Below are 11,539 nucleotides of genomic sequence, written 5' to 3'. Positions count from 1 at the left end.
GTCCAGACGGGGTCACCCTGGTGCCATGGAAGCTCGGTAGGACCCTGGTGTGGGACGCGACATGCGTTGATACATTCGCTCTGTCCCACATCCAGGCAACTAGCTCACAAGCCGGCGCTGCGGCTGATCAGGCTCAAATACTCAAGTACTCCTCCTTATTAAAGGATTACGAGTTTGCGGCGCTTGCTGTTGAGACCTTAGGGCCCTGGTCAGCCGACGTGAAGTTTTTTATAAAGGCCCTGTCGTCCCGGTTGGTTGACGCTTCTGGGGACCCAAGAGCTGGCGCGTACTTATCCCAGCGGATCTCACTTGCGGTCCAAAGGGGTAATGCGGCCAGCGTCATGGGAACCCTGCCACAGGCAGATCTTTTAGACGGGGTATTCTTTTTATAATTTTCATTGTTACGGTTAGTTAAGCTATCTTAGGTTAGTTCTTTTTTTATGTATGTAAACTCATTATTGTACAAAATAAAATATTTATTATTTGTATCTAAATTTAATGATATTTAATTTTATGTATAGGTAGAGTCATTCACGATGGCGCGTGCCGTGGTTCAATGTCATTAATGTCTAGTTTTGACAAAATCACGCGTCTTCGTGGATGGCACTAGGTAAAGCGAAACAAGGATGCTTAAATGAAATTTTATTAACACACAACATATAAATTAACAAATATAAAGGACTCGGGTCGTCGGGTTCGAATTACACCTCTCCATTTCTTCCGTGGATGAGACCCAAAGTTTAGACCTAAAATTGCTGAAAGTGGCTCCGAAGCGGTGACGTTTCATGTCGTGTGGTCTGCCTACCCCATTTGGGAATGCAGGCGTGATGTTTGTGTGTGTGTGTTTATAAAGGAAGAAAAATAGAACAATAACTAACGTACTCTAATCCTAAAAATCTACCTATATTTACAAATATCACCCAAGTCAACTTCGATACTATTGGGCAGGGTGCCCAAAAGCTATTATTATATTCGTGCCATAAGGCTGGCTGCAGGCTGCGTTTCCGCGTTGTATGGCAATGCCAATACGTTGACCGAGGTTTTTTTTTACTTCTAACTGGATTTTTTTAGACAACCCACTTGCAATATATTTTTCATCACACTTGCTCGTAAACAGTGTCGTAACATGCAGGCTACCTTGCTTGCAAGCCCCCAAATAAAACCCTCGACCTTAATGTTCTTCTCATGAAACCCGTGGTCGGTAAATGTGTCATTGCCCGTACTAATTTTGTTGTCATTAAGCCCAAGGTCGGTAAATGAGTCAATGTGCGTTCTGATGCTGCTGCGTGCGATGCTGCTGCAGGCCCACCTGCACACGCACGCTGCGGCGCATGCTGCGGGAGGGGGGAGGGGGAGGGCGGCGCTGCCAAGAGCGCAGCCTAAGGTATCCCAATATTTGGAACAATTATATTTTTTCTTTTACAAATATCAAATTTTACTCGCAAATGTGATGAAAAACGTTGTATGCCGCACGGGCGGTACTAGAATTACGAACATCGACTCATTAAAGACATTCTAATAGACTCTCGTTCGTAATTCCTTATTTACCGCCCTTAGGACACAATGTACTATATTAACATATTTATAACATATTCGGCGCCCAATATCATTTCTTTACTTTCGGCGTCGAGACTAGGTCCTGGGTGCGCTGGAGCTACACAGGGAGCTCAGCAATAGGACTCTTACTTAGTTCCATTCTCCATACAAACGTAGTCCCGGTCTCATTTGAAAACTAGGCAACAAAAATAGATGAAATTTTGTAAGCATGGACTATATGTAATTATCTATGCCTATGGTTTTTCAGATTTTCATTTAAATCTGTAATATCAGAATTACAGGAGCTCAAAAGTCGACAAAAAAAGGTGTCAACTTTGCACGAGAATTTCAGACTAATAAAGCACTTTTACAAAAATGGAAAAAACCACAGGCATAGAAAATATAATGAATATCTTGATTGTAAAATATCATTGATTTCTGTGCTAAACTTTTCGTATAATATGAGGACAACGAAACCCAAACATTCAACCGCCCAAATCTTGAAAAGCCTACAGCTATCTCGATATAAATTACGGACGTCGTTGCGGAGGGCATGGGGGGGGGGCTGCGAGCGCTTATGTCACAAGTGATAAAGACAGTAATATCCCAAACGAATACCTGAGGCGGCCGCGCGGACAGGCAACTCTCGCGCCGGCAGCTTTCTCGCGCATAGAATCGCAATTGTAATAGGTTTAGCTTTAGTTATTTTAATTTAATAGTAGTTTTACTCTTGTATTAATAATTGAAGGAAACGAGAGTAGCAGGGTAAAAACGAGTATATTGTGTTAACAGTATAGCGACACACGACATAAGTAATGACAGTAGACAAAGCAGAATAACAGAACAATATTCAAAATACAAAATACACACATATCAAAAATGGCCAGGATGTTTAATATTAAAAATATAAACAAGAAGGTTTAACACCCACCCGTAATATAAACACCCTGTATATATACAATATATACAAGTAGACATATCAAAAATCTAAACTATACACTAACTTAACACTAACACAAACATAAGAAAAATAACACCCTATATATACAATATATTACACCTACTTAAGACTAACTGTACACACAAAAATAATAAACCTACTATGAAAGCCTAATCTAACTTAAACCTAACTGATTGGCGCACTTGTAGTGCTTGAGCTTTGCCAAAGGTTTAGGCGATCATGTCATTCGTATGAATGTATTTGAGATGTAGGTCGTGGTGTGTCAGTGTGTCTCGTATGAAGTGGTGTTTGATGTCGATATGTTTTGTGCGTGCGTGATAAGTGTTATTGTGTGCAAGTTTAATGGAACTTTGATTGTCTGTGTGTATGATTATGGGATGAGTGATGGCGAATACTTCCGATATGAGTGACTTTAAGTAAATAGCTTCCTTGCAGGCTTCTGCGAGAGCCATGTACTCTGCCTCTGTGGTAGATAGCGCGACAGTGCGCTGTTTTCACGCTTCCCAGGAGACAGGTGCTCCACTCATTAGGAATGCATAACCAGTCGGGCTATGTTAGCGACGCGCTCGGCTGTACTTGCCCTATGTTTACAGTGTGCGCCTGCTTTGAAAACGTCGCCGTCAGCGAGTGGTTTTTGTTCTAAAATGTCAGGCGAACCGAGCGCCGCTTCCCTAAATTGTGATAAATCGGGCTAGAGAAATAGGTACTTTTAATATCTTAGAAGTGTTCAGTAAGTGTTAAGCTATCTTTATTACAACCAGTGCACCATATTTTACAAAGTGATTAATAAAACAATATTGACGTCATTTACTTGCCTCTTCAACATTATATTAATTATTATTTAATTTAATATAAAATACTTTTCATTCATTAACCAGTTCGCTGAAGATCGTTCTTAAACGGATCTTAGACTAATCTATGTTTTAATTATTTGCTCCTGTAAAGGGCCCACCTGGTATATATATTTTTGTTCCCTTTTTACTCGTATTTCGGAAGCTTCTGAGGCTGCAAAAAATCATACAGCTCCTTCATTATGTTATAGGCATTTTTTTTAGCGTCGTCGCAATTGTTTTCTTCATCATCGCTGCTTGAACTGTCATCACCGCTGCTTGAACTGTCATCACCGCTGCTTGAACCGTTATCATTGCTAGAATTATCATCACTACTTCCACGGCCATTGCTGCTTCTATCCTCGCTTCTGCTGGACTGTCCATCACTATCTCTATCTCCACGATCATCACGGACGCGTGTACTAGTAGTAGCTTGGGAAAAACTCTTATGTTTGTTTCTATATTCAGTACATCTTCTTACATGCCTATTATAAGCTTTCCTTCTGCATGGAACTCTACAGTTGGGGCATCTTCTTACGATACTATAGTCATCAACTCTGCCAGTATAACCGTGAACATTATTCAGGTGTTTTATATAATTCATCGGGTAAACGTATAAGTTTTCGCAAAATTGACACATGAATTCTTTCTCAGCTGGGTTTCTCTTGGAGCGACGTGTTTTGCTTTCTGATGCATTTTTACTACCTGTTGTATCACGGTTATTGCTGGCTGCACTGGAGTCCTCGGTGACTTGTCTTGTGTCTTTGTTAGGGTTCCATCTTGGCTCATTGTTTCTTGGTGAGCTGTCACTCTCGCTTGCCGTTATCTGGTTGAAAGAAAAGTGGTAAATTTTTAGATAACAACAAATAAATATAGCGCAAGCATGCTCGCAGCCTCGCACAAACATACTGGGATTTCCGTACCTCAAAAGGAAAACGTAGAATACCCTCATAGAATCATTTTTGTCTGATAGGCCCTTTTTCTCAATTGCCTAGGAATCAGGCCCTAAATACTACGAAGTACTGCAATAGAGAGATCTCTCTCCAGGCGGATGTTGTGGGGGCCAAAGTACGAAGGAAGAGCGTCGGCCGTTGTATTTGAAAATTAAAAAGTTAGACAAGAACTAAAGATAAAGTAAAATAAAATAAAATTAATACTTATTTGTTTGTGCCCCAAATGGTCCCGCCTCAGCATAAAATGCGGACTCCTTGGGTGGAGCCAGCGATGGTCATCCGGCGAGACCATTTTAGACGGTCACATTGCCGTGTCGTGCAACACGGCCCTATGCGTTACGCTGAACGCAGCCGTTGTGCCCGAGCCGCGGGCAGCGCTGTCTGGCGGCGAACAGCCGACTCAAATTCACAACTACTACAATCATCGACTTTATAACCTAGGCGATGACTACAATACGCTACGCAAGGCCATGTGTACAACCAACATGACGTACCTAGTATCTCTTAGTAGTCTGTACCAACATGGCTACAGGGCTTTTGAGTTATTCGATTACATTTTATGCGTTTATTTATGCATCTGAGTTGAGAAATTTTGATAGTGCGAAGGATTTGGAGTTTCCATGTTTGCTCACGAGATAGCGCTAGGAGTCGCTACAATTCAAATGAGAAAGAAATAGAAAACCAAACTTTTGTTTCGAGCTTCGAACGACATTAGACTAGTATAAGTATACTTACTTTGGCTACAGTAAGGAAGAGTTCATTGTGTTCAGACAGGCCCTGCGATTCTATCACGGCTAGATGAAATTTGTACTCCGAACTATTCAGATTGGAGCTCGCGTGATCTATAATAGTACTGCTTGTCTCTGTTTTCCTAGTACTGTATCCAACATGTATTTTATTCAACAATATAAAACCCGCTTGATCAAGCGTATTTAAATAATTCCTAGTTTTAGATTCCGATTTCAGGAGATCGATATTGAAGTCACCGAAGACAATCGCTTCTCGCATTTGCTTTAGCTGATCCGAGTACTCTTTGAGGAACTGCATGCCATCAGTATCTCCTCCAGGATTGTAAATGCCACCAATGTCTAGTCCTTCTGTGTTTAGATGTACCCATAGGAAATTTATCCCTCCTTGGTACTTGCTAACAGTAAGCGAAGGTAGGAGATTTGCCTTTGCGTATATGGATACTCCTCCACCATCTTTGCCATTTCTGATGCTAAAGTAATGCTTGTAGTCATCCAATTCAGCCCGTTTAACTTCGTCGTCCGTTCTAAGCCAAGTTTCAGTTAGGACTATTACGTCTACATCATTTTGTAGTATCTTCAGTATGCCTTTAAGTTTATCTAGTTTACCCTTTTTGAGTATACTGCAGGCATTCGCGTAGAAGAAATTGAGTGTACGTTTCGGTAAATCATGGTGGTGTCTTGTTAATTGATGACTTACTTTTATATTGCTAGGGGAAGTCATTGCTATGTCTTCTACATCAGGCTATCAAAGCCCGACTGCTGGCCACAGGTCTGTCGGAATGAGAGGTTTGTTAATGATTACACACACAACTACACGAAGAACGGATTGGATTTAAAATGAAAGGAGAAAAAATGAAATGAATGTGAAACAATGTAAGAACCGGCTAGACCAACACATTAGCAATACAAAGAATACTTGACCAATGAACAGCATATCAATTGCTTCCAACTGCCTGCCTGATAATTTAAATAATAATAATAATTTCAACAAACATACCTAATAAACCAAATCCAACTGCTATGCACTAACGCAAACACTGTAATTATGTACTTAACAAAGATATAGCTTTCTATCTATCTTATCGGTTGCTAGTGCGTCAAGTCAAGAGTGAAGGAGGGGGGAGGTTGAGATTAGCATAATAATCAAATGATGCATATTTGTTTTGTCTTAATATGACTCATCAATTTAGTTGACAAGTATGTATGTAAATGAGTGTGAATTAGCTTGCTGAATTGGCAATGCGGCATAAAGCATAGAGAATAAATGGCAGTTAGGGCCAAAAAGTTTTATAATGGAGACCGCCCGCGTGGCAGGCGCAGCGTAGGAAGGACGTTCACCTAACGAAATAAACGGATGTCCTGTGCATACAATGAATTCCCAGATTTTTTTTTTAATATTAGGCGATTTTAAGGTGATGCCGTTTGGATCCCTAATGTTAATAATCCTCAGGGTGTACAGATGGCTAGCTCCAATTTTAAAGTTCTGACAAACCAACTTTCTGAGTGTATTAATTTTACAAACTGGATGCAACATAACCATTTTCCGAGTAAAAAAATGGTCGACAGCTGGATCTAGTTATATCTAACTGCCAATGTAAATTATCTTTGGTGGACCCGTTAGTCCCTATAGATATACATCACCCTATTTTCTATGTATCGATGGATGTGTTCTAACAACCGCTTCTTAAAGCTTGCACCGCGGGTTTTTCGTCGTTATTTGCTGCAGACTACGACCTACTTAATTAACTCTAAATTGCAGCAGATAGATTGGAACGTCATGTGAAATTGATGAAGCTGTTGATTATTTTTATGAAAAAATTGGAGAAGTCATTGATGACCTTATTCGAAAACGATTTATACCAGTAATAATTATCCAGCATGGTACTAGCGTTCATTGATAAAATTGATTAAGAAAAATAAAAAGGCACAAGAGATGGGAAATAATGGAATGACTTTCGATTATGACGCTTTCTCAGATCTGCGTTCTACAATAATAAAACCGGCCAAGGTTCCGTAGCCATTACGAAAAAATTAAGTAATATTTTTCTAAGGATTACGTATTTTATACGGAATCTTCCATAGTTTAGGTATTATACCTTAGGCTGCTATTTACTCTTAAACTACTAATAATTCTCAAGCAAACTTAACCGTTATAGTTTTCCTTGAAAGTTTGATGTACTTACCACCATCCTGAATTTTTTCAATTTTTTCCACCCACTGGTTTAGATTTATGAGGGGGACGCTCGATTTTAATGAAGTTAACGATTTGGGAGTACTTACACAGAATAACTAATAGTACAAGTGTAGTACTTATACCTGGATAGCGAATGTCAAGTAACTTTACATGTTGACAAAATTGCGTCAAAAGCTTACAGAATGCTTGGCTATGTCTTCAGGCAGAGTAAAGTTTTTAAGGATCCTGCACGGGCTCTAATCTTATTGTATTGTTGTGTTGTTGTTGCATTCGTTAGATCGCATCTGGAATACGCGTCTGTGGTTTGGAGTCCTCAGTATTTAACTATTTAGTGCAGGGTTTCTCAAACTTATGGCTCCACGTACCCCTGTTAAAGTTTCTAGACGACAGCGAACCCCTACCTCCCCCCCCCCAAAAAGTAATAAAACTGGCTGTTGGAGAAACTAAGTTTTTTTTTAAGTTCAATCATCATGATAATAATATAATGTATATTATTTAATTCAATAAAAGGTAACAAATATAGGTAAGAATCGTCTTGCCAACGAAAATACAAACTGAAACAAACAACAACAAATAACAAACAAATGAGTGACTTATTAAAATATAATTTAATCCTGTTTTATTAATTAAAATTTGTTATTCAATTTAAGTATTTTTCATAATTTTTTAGGTTCTTATGACTCATAATAGTAACAATTATTCTAATTTCAATTTAATAATTATTTGTTTCTTGTAAACTTTATCTGATATTTTGTTATTTTAATCTCTCTTTTATTTTAAATTATTTTTGTACGCCAATTGGCAAAACATGGTGAAATTGAAAATACAAACTGAAATATAGATGCACAGAAAAACAGAAAAATAAGACCATCACTGGGAATCGAACCCAGGTCCTCGGTAATCCGTACCGCGTGCTATACCGCTACACCACTGATGGTCAACGGTACCGACACGAATTTCCCTATGCATCTCATATCTCAGCTTGTGTTTCTTACTTAGTCACTTAAGCAGCGACGCTAGCGAAATCTATGCCGTAAGCCATCAAACTTTTTCGGCATTCCTTTGGAACTAACCGCTCACCCGGACAAGAGATATCGTTTCTAAGCAATCAAATTAAGATTGGTTTTTGGAATCTTTTTGTATTTTTTTTTTTTTTATTTCAATTCCAAATTTTTACTTTTACGGTCATCCCGTAAAACCGAAATTGAAAATACAAACTGAAATATAGATGCACAGAAAAAACAGAAAAATAAGACCATCACTGGGAATCGAACCCAGGTCCTCGGTAATCCGTACCGCGTGCTATACCGCTACACCACTGATGGTAAAAAAAAAAATACAAAAAGATTCCAAAAAACCAATCTTAAAACATGGTGAGACAATAATATTTTCTTTTACCACTGTATACAGTTATACCTATGTTTAACAAATAAAATACTTTGACTTTGACTTTGACTTATAAGTAAAAAATTCAATATTAATCATCTTGCCAGTCTTGCAGCCACCATCACGTAAACTTGAAATATAAGAAGCTGTTTCACCGTCCATTGATTAGCGTTAACCGACGGTTAAATGTGATGCTGTCTCCGTCTGTTCGAACAAAACAAATAGAGACGGCATCACACCTAACCGCCAGTTAACACTAATCAATGGATGATGAAACAACCCCTAAATTTTATATTATTTTAAACATTTTATGTAACTATACCTGCACTTTGGGAATCGCCGTTTTCTGTAATCTATGACTTTGGCTATTTCCAATTAGTTAAGTATGTCTAATTTGTCAAAATGAAGATCTTCTTATCCCACTAATATTATAAATGCGATAGTTTGTAAGTCTGTTTGTTTGTTTGTTACTTCATCATGCATTTCGCACTGAACCGATTTAGGTGAAATTTGCTATACAGATAGTTGGAGTCCCGGAGAAGGACGTAGGATAGTCTTTGTCCCGGAAAAAATAATAGTTCCCGCGGGATAGCGATAAAAGAATCCTGCGCGGACGGAGTCGCGGGTAACGGCTAGTGTCTTAAAGTTTCATCCAGACTTCCCAATACTGACTATTACTGACCGATCAAAATGAGCCAACCTGCTGGGCTACTACGAAACTCGAAACTCGAAGTTCGTGTCGTGCGGTCCCTCTGACACTTACACTATTTAACACGAGAGCGAGAGGGACGGTACGATACGAAATTCGTATATAATGAGGGTTTTCACAGAAGCGACATATCGCTAGATGGCGTTAGTATCCTCAGGTCCGTTTGACCTTTGACGTTTGCTTGCGATTGGCTCGAGATTGGCTCATTCAGATATTTAACCAATCACGAGCAAACGTTAAACGTCAAACGGACCTCACGATACTAACGTCATCTAGCGATAAGTCACCTCTGTGAAAACCATGTGAAACCCTCATTGACTGAATCTTGCTAAGAGCTGAAGCTTGCTTGTATGAACATTAATTTAATGTTTTGCGACATAGAGTAAAATAAATGACCCCAAAACCTTTTTTTACCGAATATTAGGTTTTGTTGAGGGCTGTCGTTTTTTGTCTCACTAGATGGCGCACTGTTGCGGGAGGTTTTTAAGTGTGGCTTTCAGAGTCTCTGTTATTACGGGCGTTAAAACAAAGTTTAGATTAAAATCATATTTAAAACACCTTAAAACCGTACCATAAAAATATCCAGCAACAGCAGTGTTGCTAAGTCCCGTTTTGTTCGGAAAAAAAGGGAGGACAAAAGTTTCCGAAAGACAAAACTGTCTCAAAACACAGACATTCATTGCCCCGTAACGCATAATTGCCATAATTAATTTCAGGTTATGCAAAATGTTCACAAAAAATTCTTATTATAAATAAACCCGTGTAGCTCACCCAAAATCTATGAGATTTGACATTTCGGAGACCTCACGCTACACTAGCGCCTCTAGCGGCGAATTCATACGCGATAGCCCTCATTGCAACAATTTCTAAACGCAAATCTACATCTGACTGACATTGACAGTATTGACACTTCGGAAAAACATTGTAAAACAACGACATAACCTCAAAATCCGTTTCAAATGACTCAAAATGAGGCTTAACAATATCCTAAAAACACTAAAAATAATATCTCAAACGCATATAAGGTTGTATTCTCAAGAATACGCGCCGAAAGCGTTGCGTAGCTTAAAAGCAAAGTCGACAAGGAATACCGTCCAGTATTATGTGGATTCTTATAGAGTAAGGGCTGTGGGGGGCAATGGGGGTGATGGCTGCATATCATTCCTCAGTGCGTGGTGCAAGGAGCACGCGGGGCCCGACGGGGGCGACGGGGGCCACGGGGGACACGTCATCTTTCAGGTAAGCGAAGTTGGGACCCATTGTGACCAATAATTTTGACGACCATAGCCTAGCGCAGCGATTATCAGACTGTCTTGGCGACGGAACCCTATTGGAGAATTAAACAGCGACTGGAGCCCTTAAATAGTTAGAAATAACTAAATTGAAAATACAAACTGAAATATAGATGCACAGAAAAACCAGAAAAATAAGACCATCACTGGGAATCGAACCCAGGTCCTCGGTATTCCATGCCGCGTAAAAGTAAAAATTTGGAATTGAAATAAAAAATACAAAAAGATTCCAAAAAACCAATCACAATTTTATATACCAATATTATGTTGAGGTAAAATTTTATATTGACAATCAACAATGATAATAACAAATCAAAATAGACAGGGTTACAGCCAGTATTGTTATAGAGTAGAAGTGTTTGCTTAAAACCTCTTCTAACATATTACACTGATTATACAACTGTGTTTAACAATATGATATTGCATGCCCTCTATGCTGTTATTAAATAGTTTTAACTGTAATATGTTTTCTTCGTATCTATAGGTGTTATTCAATGACAATTAATAGTGCATGCTGTCTTATAATGTGATTGAAGTTTTAGAGCTTTAGGGGCTGTTTCACCATCCATTGATTAGTGTTAACTGGCGGTTAGGTGTGATGCTGTCTCTATTTGTTTTGTTCGAATAGACGGAGACGGCATCACATTTAACCGTTAGTTAACGCTAATCAATGGATGGTGAAACAGCCACTTAAATGGCTAAAATGGGGCACCAAGAATTGCATTGCCTAGGGGCCTGACATGGATAATCCGGCCCTGGATATAACTATTTTTGTCATATTTATATGTTGCAGGCAACGCATTCTGTGAAGAGCTTGAACCACTGCAAGGCCGTTACTCAGGCGAAGCATGGCACACGAGGGGACAATAAGGATAGAAACGGGAAAAATGCTTCACATGTTGTGGTTCCCGTTCCTTTGGGTAAGCCTG

The 11,539-nt window shown here is 39.1% G+C and overlaps 2 protein-coding genes across 3 annotated transcripts in view; one reads left to right on the top strand and one right to left on the bottom strand.

The window, feature by feature from the left end:
• Positions 1-2,715: 2,715 nt before the first annotated feature.
• On the bottom strand, positions 2,716-6,117 carry LOC141444738 (uncharacterized). Of its 2 annotated transcripts, XM_074110361.1 has the most exons (3): positions 6,027-6,117; positions 5,016-5,800; positions 2,716-4,153 (listed from the first exon to the last, which is right to left on the bottom strand). In XM_074110361.1, the coding sequence occupies exons 2-3, from the start codon at positions 5,748-5,750 to the stop codon at positions 3,476-3,478; spliced, it is 1,413 nt and encodes a 470-aa protein (XP_073966462.1). In that variant the 5' UTR covers positions 5,751-5,800; positions 6,027-6,117; the 3' UTR covers positions 2,716-3,475. The 2 variants fall into 2 exon arrangements, with proteins under 2 accessions (XP_073966462.1, XP_073966461.1); XM_074110360.1 differs by having other exon boundaries at positions 5,016-6,117.
• A 2,237-nt stretch (positions 6,118-8,354) lies between these two features.
• LOC141444493 (GTPase Obg-like) overlaps positions 8,355-11,539 on the top strand; it is a 7,965-nt gene continuing 4,780 nt past the window's right edge. The window contains exons 1-2 of the mRNA XM_074110042.1: positions 8,355-10,557; positions 11,404-11,530. Of these exons, the coding sequence (XP_073966143.1) occupies positions 10,288-10,557; positions 11,404-11,530 (397 nt within the window). The 5' untranslated portion in view covers positions 8,355-10,287. The remainder of the gene's footprint in view (positions 10,558-11,403; positions 11,531-11,539) is intronic.

The sequence above is a fragment of the Choristoneura fumiferana genome, chromosome 30 (genome assembly GCF_025370935.1).
Source record: "Choristoneura fumiferana chromosome 30, NRCan_CFum_1, whole genome shotgun sequence".
In the NCBI taxonomy this organism is placed as follows: Eukaryota; Metazoa; Arthropoda; class Insecta; order Lepidoptera; family Tortricidae; genus Choristoneura; species Choristoneura fumiferana.
This window is presented reverse-complemented; position numbering and strand designations above follow the sequence as displayed.